The 14,482-nt window shown below is 36.0% G+C and overlaps 1 protein-coding gene across 1 annotated transcript in view; it reads left to right on the top strand.

Annotated features, from left to right (window-relative positions):
- Positions 1-14,482, top strand: part of CENPE (centromere protein E) — an 82,125-nt gene that overhangs the window by 33,909 nt on the left and 33,734 nt on the right. The window contains exons 22-29 of the mRNA XM_077755719.1: positions 3,258-3,572; positions 3,685-3,954; positions 4,103-4,261; positions 7,948-8,157; positions 9,921-10,079; positions 11,760-12,050; positions 12,175-12,333; positions 13,246-13,536. Of these exons, the coding sequence (XP_077611845.1) occupies positions 3,258-3,572; positions 3,685-3,954; positions 4,103-4,261; positions 7,948-8,157; positions 9,921-10,079; positions 11,760-12,050; positions 12,175-12,333; positions 13,246-13,536 (1,854 nt within the window). The remainder of the gene's footprint in view (positions 1-3,257; positions 3,573-3,684; positions 3,955-4,102; positions 4,262-7,947; positions 8,158-9,920; positions 10,080-11,759; positions 12,051-12,174; positions 12,334-13,245; positions 13,537-14,482) is intronic.

Genomic DNA, 14,482 nt, shown 5'->3' with positions numbered 1-14,482 from the left:
TTCTCTAGTGATTTTCTGTCTAGTTGATCTATCCATTGCTGTCAGTGGAGTATTAAAGTCCTCTGCAATTATCACAATCTTATCAATAAGATTGCTTATGTTTGTGATTAATTGTTTTATGTATTTGGCTGAGTCCAAATTTGGTGCGTAGACATTTACAATTGTTAGCTCTTCCTGATGGATAGACCCTGTAATTATTATATAATGCCCTTCTTCATCCCTTCTTACTGCCTTTACGTTAAAGTCCAGTTTGTCCGATATAAGTAGAGCTCCTCCAGCTTTCTTTTGACTTCCAGTAGCATGATAGATATTTCTCCATCCCCTCACTTTCAATCTGAAGGTGTCCTCACGTCTAAAATGAGTTTCTTGGGGCACCTGGGTGGCTCAGTTGATTAAGCATCCGACTTCGGCTCAGGTCATGATCTCACGGTTCATGAGTTCAAGCCCCGCATCGGGCTTGTGCTGACAGCTTGCTCAGAGTGTGGAGCTTCTTTCAGATTCTGTGTCTCCCTCTCTCTCTGACCCTCCCCTGCTCATGCTGTCTCTCTCTCAGAAATAAAACATCAAAAAAATAAAATAAAATGAGTGTCTTGTAGACAGCAAATAGATGGATCTTGTTTCTTATCCATTCTGATAACCCTGTGTCTTTTAATTGGAGCATTTAGTCCATTTACATTCAGTGTTATTATTGAAAAATATGGATTTAGAGTCATTGTGTTCTCTGTAGGATTCATGCTTGTAGTGGTGTCTCTGGTGCTTTGTATTCCTTGCAACATTTCCCTCTTAGAGCCCCCTAGGATTTCTTGTCGGGTGGTTTAGTAGTAATGAATTCCTTCAATTTTTGTTTGTTTGGGAAAACCTTTATCTCTCCTTCTATTCTGAATGACAGGCTTGCTGGATAGAGGATTCTTGGCTGCATATTTTTTCTGTTCATCACATTGAAGATTTCCTGCCATTTCTTTCTGGCCTGCCACATTTCAGTAGATAGATCTGTTACTACCCTGATGTGTCTTCCTTTGTATGTTAGTACCCTTTTATCCCTAGCTGCTTTCAGATTTCTCTCTTTATCCTTATATTTTGCCAGTTTCACTATGATACGTCATGCAGAAGATCAATTCAAGTTACGTCTGAGGGGAGTTCTCTGCCTCTTGGATTTCAGTGTCTGTTTTCTTCCCCAGAATGGGGAAGTTCTCAGTTATAATTTGTTCAAGTACTCCTTCAGTGCCTTTCCCTCTCTTTTCCTCTTCTGGAATTCCTATGATACAGATATTGTTCCGTTTGATTGTATCACTCAGCTCTCGAACTCTCCTTTCGTGTTCCTGGGTCAGTTTATCTCTCTGTTTCTCAGCTTCCTATTTTTCTATAATTGTGTCTTCTAATTCACCTAATCTCCTCCTGCCTCTTCAATCTGTGCATTGGATGCCTCCATTTTATTATGCACCTCTTTTATAGCATTTTTAAATTCATCACAACTATTTTTAAGCTCCATAGTCTTTGTAGCAATAGCTTCCCTGATGTCTTCCATGCCTTTTTCAAGCCCAGCAATTAATTTTTTGACTATTGTTCTAAATTCTCGTTTAGTTATGTTGCTTATATCTATTTTGAGCAGTTCTTTAGCTGTCATTTCTTCCTGGAATTTCTTTAGAGGAGAGTTCTTCCGTTTTGTCATTTTGGCTAGCTTTCTGTCTCTTGTTAGTTTTAAAAGCTTGTTGGGGTGCCTGGGTGGCTCAGTCAGTTGGGCGTCCAACTTCAGCTCAGGTCATGATCTCATGGTTAGTGGGTTCGAGCCCCGCGTCGGACTCTGTGCTGACAGCTAGCTCAGAGCCTGGAGCCTGTTTCGGATTCTGTGTCTCCTTTTCTCTCTGACCCTCCCCTGTTCACGCTGTGTCTCTCTCTCTCAGAAATAAATAAAACATTTTTAAAAAATAAATAAATAAATAAATAAAAGCTTGTTATGTGCTCTGCACCTGCGAGTATTGCTATATTAAAGGAGGCTCTTTGAGTGTCCAGGGCTTGTCCATTCAGGAAGTGTTCTTTTAATGGTGTCTCTTGGTCTCTCTCACTGAGACTTTGGTCATTTTATTTCCCTACTCGTACTGGTATTTGGGACTCTCCACCATGTATACTTTGGCTTGTTTCTTGAGGTAGCCTTATGAAGTTGTCTTCTCAGTGGACTCTGTATGTTTTCCTCCCAAACTCCTGTGGTTCAGTGTCCTATGGCTTCAGGCCTTCTCCGTTTGAGAGATGGAGGTGAGTGAAATGTAGAACTCCCTACTTCTCCACCATCTTGCCTCTTCTCCTTAAAACTAAAATCTTTTAACAGAGTTCTGTGGGCCATCCTTTTTTTTTTTTTTTTTTTTCTATTCCTATCACTATGTTGAATACAAGAAAGTAACGAGACAAAAGAGAGGGCATTGATAAGAGTTTAGAGATCAGTGTAAATCTTGCAGGCTAGTAAACAATCCTGTAAACCATCTGCCAGCCTTTCTTTTCTCTCCGCCTTTCTAAAAGAAATAAAAGTGACAGTTGTTTGAACAATCTATGGCAGACATCATGCTAAAATACTCTAGCAACATTATTTTATTTAGTCATCCTAAAAACACTTTTATGTAGGTGCTGTTTTTTAGCTTAACCAATAGTTATGGGACCAATAGTTGAGCTGCATAGATATGCCTCCTCTCCTAGCCCAGTGAAACAACTCTGCTGTGTTACCTCATCTGTGGTCTCCACTTTAGCTCACCCCTCTCCTTCCCACCACTTCTACCTTACCTTTCACAGTGATTTTACTGTTTATAAATTGGATATGGTTTATTTAAATAATCAAAAACTTGATTATTTAAATTATTCTTGGATTACGTTTTTAAAAATCAGAGCTGCATTCAAAGGGTTTAGGTGAAAAGAGGTCAAATTCTAAGAAATACCATAAATTGTCTGATACACCAAGAAGTTAGAAAATACTTTAATATGATAGATGAGGAAATAAAGGCATGTCATGAAATAAAGTGTTTCTAGTGAGTGTCCTCCATGCAGTCTTTACTCGAACCCAAAGAGATTAAAAACCAAAACTTTGAAGGTAAAGTTAAACTGAGTAATATATTGTTAAAGGGATGGTAACAATAAAAATGTTGCATTCCCTCAGTCAGATCTTTGCTTAATATCAATGTTGGGTTTTTTTTGCATAGAATTTTTTTTTCCTTAAAACTGCCTCACTAGACCATACACTGCTAACATAGCTAAGTTTTATTTCTTTTCCTTAGATACATGATAAATCTGAAGAGCTCTGTCTAATAACATCGGAAAGAGACAAATTATTTTCTGAAGTAATTCAAAAGGAGAATAGAATTCAAGATTTACTTGAAGAAATAGAAAAAACTAAAAATGACCTAGCAACTACCCAGTTGAATTATAAAAGCACTGATCAAGAATTCCAAGATTTTAAAAATCATCATCTTGAATTTGAGCAAAAATATAAGATGGTCCTTGAGGAGAATGTGAGAATGAATCAGGAAATAGGAAATCTCTCTAAACAAGCTCAAAAACTTGGTTTAAGTTTGGATGCTTTGAACACAGAGGTTGGTATAAGACACCCTTGAGGGAAGCAATCTTTAGTCTTCTGAGGTTTAGCTTCCATCTATGTCCCATAGACTGCTCTACTTTTCACATTTATTTGTTCTTGTTTTAAAGCTTTCTCCCAAAACCAAAGAACTTCAGAAAGGAACTGAGAGTCAAGAAGGGTTAAATGAAGTGGAAGAGCTAAAGGAACAATTAGAAAGTAGAGATTCTAGGCTGCAAACTGTTGAAAAGGAAAAAGCACTGATCGCTGAGCAACTTCAGCAAACTTTAGTGGAAGTAAGAACTTTAACCCAAGAAAAGGATGACCTAAAACAACTCCAGGAGAGCCTGCAAGTTGAGAGGGACCAACTCAAAAGTGACATTCAGGATACTGTAAACATGGTAAGACTTTGATTAAATGCTAAAAACTGAGAGCCTTTATGAAAACATTATAGGAGCCGTCACTTATATTCATGATCAAGTAGTCACTGCAAAATTCTATGGTTTCATATTATTCTAATGGAACTTGTTCTCTGTTTCTCTGACAAAGAATATAGACACCCAAGAACAATTACGAAATGCCCTTGAGTCTTTGAGACAACACCAAGAAACAATTAACATGCTAAAAATGAGAATTTCTGAGGAAACTTCCAGGAATTTGCATCCAGAGGAAAACTTTGGAGAAACTAAGGATGAATTCCAAGAAAAGGTAAATGGTATTTCTCTTCAAAGCTTTCATATTTGTTTAGAAGAACTTTTTCTTTAACTTCAAACACTTAAGTACATAATAGTAATCTCAATCTTGTTTATTATTCACAGAGCTATATAACTAACAATAATTTACAAGCATAACCCTAATGTCTTTGAAATAACTTCAGATATAACTGCTTACAATCAGTTTGAAAAAAAAAGGCAAAAATTAGTTCAGACTTTGAGCTGATATTTTCTGAGGCTTGATGTTTTGTAAAATCTTTAAAAGCCCTTCTGAATTCTAAGAATATAAGAAAGATTGCTAATTATTATGTTAAAATATTTGTTTTATATAAGATTATACTAAACTTGCTTAGCATTCTATAAAATCAATGTGTATATTGTATTTATGCCTGTTTCTAGGGCTTGTGCTATAATTTTGCTATTAGGTGCTTAAATCTCACCTTAACTTATTCTAGGTAGTATGGTTCATTTTGTCCTGACACCTTAGGAGCATACGGTGTTAACTGGTTCTATAATTATATTCAAGAAAGGCTGAGAAATGGTACTGATAATTTTTTTTAAGGGGGGGTGTATCAGTCTACTAGGCTGCCACCATAGAATAGCATAGACTGAGTGGCGATAACTTTTAACAGAAAGTTACTTCCTCCCATTTGTGGAGGCTAAAAGTCCAAGACTAAGGTGCTGGAAACTTTGGTTCGTGGCAAGTCTTCTCTTCCAGTGTGCACATGGCACCTTCCTTCTGTGTCCTCTCATGGCCTTCGTCCTATGCTTGCGCTGAGGAGAGTGAGCACTGGTGTTTCTTGCTCTTCTTAGAAGGACATGAGTTCTACGGATTAGGGCCTCAGTTTGTTTGTTTGTTTGTTTTTTATGTTTAGTTTTGAGAGAGAGAGATAGAACATGAGCAGGGGAGGGGTAGAGAGAGAAGAAGACACAGAATCTGAAGCAGGCTCTAGGCTCTGAGCTGTCTGCACAGAGCCTGATGCAAGACTGGAACCCTACAGATTGAGTTCATGACCTGAGCTAAAGTCGGACGCTTAACTGACTGAGCCACCCAGGTGCCCCAGGGCCTCAGTTTTATAACCTTATTTAATCTTAATAACCCTCCTTAAAGGCTTTATCTTCACATACAGTCACATTGGAGATATGGGCCTCAATGTAGGAATTTGAGGGCAACGCATTTGAATCCATAACAAGGGATTGCCTATAATTTCATACAATGGATTCATCTCCTGTATGTTTCTACTGTCAGAAATACCTTTGATTTATATTATCAACAGAATTTTTTATACTATCTTTCATTTTTATTGCAGTACTTTTTAAGCCAGAATATTTACAACTAGCAATTTAAAGCATTCATCAATAAGATATTGGTGAAATAATCTTTCATACATCCATAGCTCAGAATATATACACATATAATATGTATACCTATGTATACACACACATATACATAGAACTGGGCTTTATACAGTTATATAATTTTTTAAACTACATTTTATATGCAAACAGAAAAATCACCGGGTTGGACATATTATTAAATAAAAATAAATACTACTTCAGAATACTGTAGTAAGCCCCAACTTATATAAATAAATCTTTATATAGACTTATATACTATTACTCTATAATGAGTTTTTTTTTCCCATTTACCCCAGGGTACAGTATTCTTGCCTTGGAAAAGCTTTCCCTCTCTATCCCTATGCTTTGGTTCTTCTCTTCTAGAAAAGCATTTTTGTTTGTTTTATAGCTTGTGTTTTCAGCTTATCTATAGTTTGGATCAACCAAATGGGCCAAAAGATTTGACCTTGATTTGAAATTTGTAACTTTTAACTTTCATTAGGGGAAGATTTTTGAAAAGATTTTTGAAATAAGATACAACAATCAATACCTGCTTTTAAACAAATGCAGAAATGTAATCATACAACCCCCATGAGAAGGGGCAATAGCAGAGGAGTGAGGGAAAAGGAGAGTTATTTCCTGGGACTAGCTGGTCTGTGTTACTAAGCTTATGCTGGATCATCTCTGTTGATAAAAAGGTGTGACTGGGGCTCTGCTGTATCCTGGGGCTTCTCAAATCTGCAATGGCAGGGTAGGATCGGTTTGGTCTTCTGTTACCACATTCATGCTAGAATCCCATGCAGACCCCTCTGTTCACCTGGACCCAGAGGGCCCCATTAGTAGGTCTATAATGAATCGTCTTAAGAGTGTCCATTTCCATTCCTGCTTCATGTTTCTCTCTCTAGAAATGCAGTTTCCCTCATGTGTCTCAACAGAAATTTAAAACAATGATTAGTAAACTTATCTCAAAGCACACAATTCTTATTCTATTATTTAATAATAAGATCTGTGGTAGCTGAAATAGTTGCTAGGTTGAGTTCTGTTCTGCGGTGTACCTCGGGTATTATTTCATGGTTTGTCTCAGCCTCCTCTGTTTTTGTGTACATTCCTATACTTAGGGGTACAGATGCAAAATTCTGAATCACAGTATCTGACAAGATAGTCCCAATGACTGTATTCCTTACCTTAGATTCTCATGAAGTTAGCTCTGTGCTCACCATTGTCAGAAACTCATGGATATTACCAACAATAAAAGAATAGTTAAGTAAAGTATGTTCTGTCCATACCCACTCTAGAGAATTGAGCAACTATTAAAAGTTACAATTTGAAGATTATGTGACAACATGGAAAAATGCCTATGATCTAAGTGGGGAAAAAAGCAAAAATGAATTTTGTATATAGATTAATCATAACTACTATGTTCAAAAAATATTTTTTTCATGGACAAACTCTGAAAAGAAGTATTCTAAAATTCTTTTTTGGGGGAATTATTCTGGAATTCTAGTAGTGGGTTGTGTGAAGCTGGTGGCATGGGGTGATTTTTTTGCTAATGTAATCATAGACTATTATAAAACTTTTAAAAATATATGTGGCCAATACGGAGCTGTATTTATTTCCTGGATGTATGAGGTTATATAGTGATACCCTAATTTTATACCAGTGATTGTAATATCAGTCTTTGTCTCTGTTTATCAAGGAGTACACATATTATGTTACCTTTGCTTAAGGCCTTTTTATGGATAAATGAATGTATATAACGTGCTTTTCTTAAACAATACATGAAAGTGTATATTTAAAAAGGTGGCTTTTACTATTAGAATGTGAAATCTATTTCTATCAAGATTATTTTGCCCTCTCATACAATGGAACTCCAGCCTTTTGTGAATATGACTGCTTCTGAAAATCATTTTTTGGGAGTGGAAGATACCAAGTCATTGCCAGCTTTTGATGGAAAGAAGGTGGTTGAGTTCAAGGTGGCTTACTCTTCATAAAATTAAGTTAACCCATCATCATTCATGAAGATCATTATTAATTATCCATAGCTGTCCAAGGAGTTCTTATCCATGAACAAGAGTATGAACAAGGGCACAAACTGGAGCCAGACATCTTGGTCAAAACATGAGTGACCTTGGGCAAGTGACCTGTCATCCTCTCTAGGATTCAGTTTTCTCATAAGTCAAACGGAAATAGTACTAGTGCCTACCTTATAAGGTTATAGTTAAGATTAAATGTGTCCATATATGAAAATAGTGCCTGGTAAATAATAAATAATACTTTGGGGGGCAATTTTTATTATTATTAAAATTGTTATTAACTGAAAATTCTTCTTTATCTATATTTTAGATGGTTGACACAGATAAAAACCAAACACAGAATTTGAAAGCCAAAAATACGCAAGCACTAATTACAGATGTTGCAGATAATGAGCTGACTGAGCAACAGAGAAAGATATCGTCTTTAATACAGGAGAGAAATGAACTGGAACAAATGTTAGAAAGTATTACAGCGGAAAAGGAACAGTTGCAGACCGACCTAAGGGAAAATATTGAAATGGTAGGATTTAGCACTGTATACTTAGCAATATGTTTTTATCTTTGCATGTTTTAGATTTTTACAATTTTACTGAGGCATAATTTACATGCAATAAATGTATCTGATACAAGTATACAGTCTGGTGACTTTTAACAAATGTCTCTATCGGTGTACCCTCCATCCCAGCCAAGGCATAGAACATTTCCCTTATCCTGTAAGGTTCTCTCGCATCTCAGCCCAGTCGGTCCTACCCTCACTCTCTACTCTAGATAGTCACTGTCCTGAGTTTTTTTTCTCCTTAGGTCACTGTGTCTCTTCTAGAGTTTCATACAAAAAGAATCATACAGCATGTACTCTTTTGTGCCTTACTTTTTTACACTCCTTTTTTAGTGCTGGATAATGTTCCACGTATGAATAGGCCACATAGTTTGTTTAGCCTTTCTCCTGTTGATAGAAATTTGAGTTATCTCTACTATTTAGCTATTGTGAGTGAACTTGTTATAGACATTCTTATATAAAATCTCTTTGAACATTTTTTAAAATTTCTCTAGGGTAAGTATCTAAATGGAGCAGCTGAGTCACAGGGAGGCATATATTTAACTTAGTGAGATTTACTAGACTGATTCCCATTTTACGTTCCCATCAGCAAATTAAGAGAATTCTGATGACTCCACATCTTCACCAGTGCTTCACATTATTCATGTTTTTAATTTTAGCCTTTCTATTGGGTATGTACCTCATTGTTTTCATTTGCCTTTCCCTAATGACTAAGACCATTGATCATCTTTTCATACGCTTATTGGCCATTGCATATCTTTCTATAAATTATCTGTTCTCTCAGTGATATGTTATAGATCTTAATGTACATGTCTTGTCCGTATTTTGTTAAATTTGTTCCTAAATGTTTCTCTTTTATTAATTTCCTTGTCATTTTTAAACTTAATTTTTAATTATTTGTTGTTAATGCTTGCCATATTGCCATATCTACTTTAATTTTTGTTTCTGCATTTAGGGACAATATAATATATACAGAATGAAATTAACATTTTTAGAGGTTTGCTGTGGATTGCAGGAGAACCGAACTTTTGTGTAATTTTCCATATTTCTTGGGATTGTCTAGTCAAAATGCTGAGTATAAACAAGAATGCAGATAAAAATCATAGTCTCTTATTGGTGTCAAGCTTGTAATGGTTTTGTGGCCATACTTGAGGATGCCACTGTTAAGCTTATAACTAGGATTAGCCCAAGTCATGCCAGCAAAAGATGGCTGCCACTTTGAACTTGCTGTTAACTGGTGCCCCAAATCAAAGCCATGCATTCTAGCATTTGAAAAGCCTGTTACTGTAGTTTCATCATCAGTCCGTGAAAGCTTAGAAACCATCTCCTTTGGTTTAGGGTAGAAAATGAGCAAACCTCTCAAGAATAGAATACTAAATCCTGTTCTAATTCTCATAATAAGAATATAAATGTAGCAATAAAGAAACCATGTAAAGGGTACCTGACTGGCTCAGGCTGTGGAACCCTGATCCGAGGGTTGTGAGTTCAACCCCCACTTTGGCATGGAGCCTAAGGAAGGAAGGAAGGAAGGAAAAGCATATAAGAGCAGATGTTTGACATCCTACATGATTAAATTAAAGGCTGACTTTCTTTGTAAGATATCTTTTCCAGTAGAGTTTGCCATGATTTCTTCATTTTTAGCTGAGGCAAATGCTGATTTTTACCTCATTATAAATGTAAGGTAATATTATTTATTTTAATTTCAACTTAAAAAAAAAAATCCCCAGACTATTGAAAACCAAGAAGAATTAAGAATTCTTGGAGAAGAACTTAAAAAGCAACAAGAGATCATTGCACAAGAAAAGAACCACACCGTAAAGAAAGAAGAAGAGCTTTCTAGAACCTGTGAGAGATTAGCAGAAGTTGAAGAAAAGCTAAAGGAAAAGGTGAATCTTTAAAATTACCTTCCTGGCCATATTAGATTTCCTTATTAAACATTTTTCTTTAAGTTTATTTTTTTTATTTTGAGAGAGAGCACACAAGCGGGGAACTGGCAGAAAGAGAGGGAGAGAGAATCCCAAGCAGACTCAGCACTGTCAGTGCAGAGCCTAATGCAGGACTCGAACCCACAAAGCCACCCCTAAAGTTCTTTTTCCTTTTTTTTCTTTTAATACATTTTGATTGCAATAGAGCTGAATTCTAGAAATAGTATGTATGTCCCAAATGAACAAATCTTAATGCTAATATTGTGGACAGTTTCAATTCACACCTAGATCTTAACCAACATCCTTTGTGAGGATATATTATCCTAGAGTCTTTAGATGAGAGAGAAGGCCTTCATTCATCTAAACTAATCATGGAATATATTCAATCATAAGAAATTTATTGGGAAGTACTATAGGCCAGGTGTTGTTCTGGGTGCTTGAGATTCATTAATCAATAACATAAAGATCCTGCCTTTATAAAGATGTGGTAGTCATTCCTAAAATGTAAGATTTGTGACTTTACCATCTCTTAGATGTATACAGTTTCCTGAGTCACTTTTATAGAAGTAAGATGTTGTAATATTTGTATAAGAGATAAGATTGTTATAATAATTGTACTGCCCAAGTAATTTTAAAAATGCATCCACTGAGATCTTTGTATTTTTCTAACGCCTATGCCACATCCATTATGAATAATATATTGTGATTTCTGTGGAGTGTATTTTTCCTAATATGTATTCTCTTAATTCTCCTCCCTTTCACAATCACCTAATTAAATTTGCTAGAACCTAATGTCTGTGTCATATTCATCCTAAAGAAGTGAAATTCATAGGCTTATGTAAAAGTTTATGACTCAGTGTTTTTTTGACCCACCCATAAGGACCTTTTGGAAATAAAAATAGATGATCCAAAAAGATTTTAAGAGATGAGGAATTATAGTTATTTGGCAGCATATACTTGCATATTTAATTAGTCACTTTTCAAGTTTTTCTCATTTTCACTTTACCTTCTTGATTAACCTAGTGACAGTATGTTAGTTTCCTAGAGCCTCTGTATCAAATTACCATAAACTTGGCAGTTAAAAAACAACAGAAATTTATTGTCACATTTCTGGATCCTAGAAGTCCAAAATCAAGTTGCTGGCTATACCATGCTCTTTCTGAAGGCTCTAGGGAAGAATCTTTTCCTGCCCCTAACTGTCCTTGGCTCCCACCTGCCTTGACTTTCCACAGCTTGTAGCTCTATCAGTCTTACCTCTGCCTCCATCTTCACAAGAGTTTCTCTGTGTCTCTGTGTGTCCTTTTTTTGCTTCTTATAAGGACACTGTCATTGCATTTAGAGCCCACCCTGATCCAGTAGGATTTCTTTTCAAACCTCAATGACATCTGCAAAAACCAGATTTCCAAATAAGATCATACTCTGAAGTTCTGAATATACTTGAATTTTGGGTAGGATGCTATGCATCCACTATAGACACTATGCCTAGAAGGTTACTTTATTTCCAAGTTGTTTGTCTGTTTACATTGGGGTTGTTGTAGGCAGGGCTACCATAATGATTATTTTGGTGTGGCAAAGTACATTTTCTATAAGAATTTTAAGGGACCATAAGCAAAATGATAATTAAACATTTTATTTATCAAGAGCCAACAACTACAAGAAAAACAGCTACAGCTTCTTAGTGTACAAGAGGAGATGAATGAGATGCAAAAAAAGATGAATGAAATGGAGAATGTAAAGAATGGATTAAGGAGCCAAGAATTAACATTGGAACATATGGAAATGGAGAGGCTAGAGTTGGTGCAGAAGCTTCATGAAAATTATGAGGAACTGAAATCCATAACCAAGGAAAGAAATAATCTAAAGGAATTACAGGAATCATTTGATATAGAGAGAGAGAAACTTAAAGAATGCATAAGAGAACTCGAAATTACGGTAAGTTATACACTTTTCTTTCATCTATTAAATGTTTCTTTAAAGCTGAGCCAGTTGGAGAAGGGAGAGGCAATGCTACGTTGACGTTGTAATATTCTTTAAATTCCACTTGCTACTAATAAAGGGTCTAGAAACAAAAGAAGAACTAAAAATTGCTCACGTGCATCTCAAAGAACAACAAGAAACTATTGATGAACTAAGAAGAAGCATTTCTGAGAAGATGGCTCAAATAATAAATATTCAGAATGACTTAGAAAAATCCAATACTGAATTACAAAAAAAGGTTTGTCTCTTCTTCTTTCTCTCTTTGTCCCTCTTTTTTTTTTTTTTTTTTTTTGAAGGAAAGGTGAGAAGTTAAGTAGTGACTGTGTTACAGTTCACTTATCAGGTAGTATTTGTTGAGTGTCTAATGTGTCAGACAAGGTCCTGGGTTATAGGAAATAAAATGGGAACAAGCTGGACAAAACTTCTGTGACCGTAGAGCTTACTTTGTAGTGGAAAGAGTTAACTGGTAAATAAGCAAACAAATGAACAAGATAATTTGAGATAATGGCAAATATATAGAGAAAATGAAACACTGGGATAACTGAACCAACCTATGTCAAAGGCCACTGTGTACCTGCCTTTGAAACTATGGATATGAATAAGACACTCTTCTCTCCCCCTAATTTGGGCATATAAAATAATCCCTCGATCCCAGTAGGACAAATACAGAAATATGATATGCAAAGTTATAGGGGGAATCAGCCCGTGTATGTAAACAATTTGAGAAGTAGCGTTGGAGGTCATATGAGAATTAGGGACCATTCATTTATTGAGATATAATCTCAACATAAAATGATTTTTCTCCTATAGCATTTGGGCACTAGTATAGAAATGAAGAAGTATGCAACTGACTGAATGAACAGTGTGCTAGTTAGGTATAAGAAATGATTCACTTTGGATGTAAGCTGGAAACAGAAAATTGTGGCAGAATGTGACCAGCAGAAAGGCCATGAGTAGCTTTGGCTACTCAAAGGAAAATGAATAAATTGTGAATCAAAGGAAAATAAATAAATTGTGAGTTTATGATCCATAGTAGGCCATGGGATCAAGATCACTTTTATTTCTATGGACAGTATTCTCATCTTTCCCTTTAAAAAATTATGATAATGATCTCCAGATAGTAACCTTGGTATTTCCTGCATATTACAAGATGCCAGTGCTTCATGAGGAACAAGAATTACTGCCTAATGTGAAAGAAGTCAGTATTACTCAGGGAGCAGTGGATGAACTGGAGCTATTGGAAAAGCAATCCAAAACCAACGAGTTAATGACCTCTGCATGCATAGAAATGGAAAGGCTTGGGTTGGCTGAAAAACTTCCAGAAAGTCAGGAAGAAATGAAATCTCTAACTGATGAAAGAGACAACCTTAAAATGATAGAAGAAGCAGTTCAGGCTGGACGAGACCAGTTGAAAGAAGACATTAAAGAAACTTTGGCTAAAGTAAGTTTCATCCTTTCCTTCTATTTACTAAGTGTTTTGTAAGAATCAAGTCTTTGGGAAAGAAAGCACTTGTGTTATAGTGATAATGTTACTGCAGTGTTTTCTTTAAATGTCTCCATTATGAAGTGGTTGGAAACAGAGCTAAAATTTTCTCATAAATACTAAAAAACTATTGAAATTGAGAGAAAATGTTTCAGAGAAGACAGCTGTCTTCTTAAATATTTAAAATGATTTAGAAAAAGCAATGGTAAATTACAAGAAAGGATAAAGCCATAAAAACTATTTTCTTTCCTTCTTTAAATCTATTCCTGTAGCATCTCATAAGGTAGTTCCTCTATACCTGAGACAGAAATCTGAATATCATCCTTCCCAGTATCCTTTCCTCCCATTCACTTTATAATCCAAGCTTCAAACCTTGTTGATTTTGAGGGGTATATGTGTGTGTGAGAGAGAGAGAGAAAGAGAGAGGGAGAGAGAAATCTTCCCTCTTTCTCTCCACATTGCCAACACTGTAATCTGAGTTACCATGATTTCTGTCCCTGGCTTTCTGTAATAGCCTCATACTGGTCTCCCCATATTCAGTCCTTTACTTCTCTAATTCATTCCTCATTCTGAGTGCAAGCAATCTTTTGTTCTTTAAACCTTTTAATAGGGGCACCTGCGTGGCACATCTGACTCTTGATCTCAGCTCAGGTCATGATCTCACAGTTTGTGAGTTCAAGCCCTACATCGGGCTCTGCACTGATGGAGCAGAGCCTGCTTGGAGTTCTGTCTCTCCTTTTCTCTGGCCCTCCCCGACTTGTGCTCTCTCTCTCTCTTTTTCTCTCTCTCAAAATAAATAAATAAAAATTTTTAAAAATTTTAAAAACATTTTAATAGCCTATTACTACTCTTGAACTAAAGACCAGAATCCCACACGTGGAGTATGAGGCCCCAGATGCCAGAC

Source organism: Crocuta crocuta, unplaced genomic scaffold (genome assembly GCF_008692635.1).
Source record: "Crocuta crocuta isolate KB4526 unplaced genomic scaffold, BGI_CrCroc_1.0 scaffold92, whole genome shotgun sequence".
Classification (NCBI taxonomy): Eukaryota; Metazoa; Chordata; class Mammalia; order Carnivora; family Hyaenidae; genus Crocuta; species Crocuta crocuta.
The sequence above is the reverse complement of the archived record's forward strand: the minus strand, read 5'-3'. Positions and strand labels throughout refer to the sequence as shown.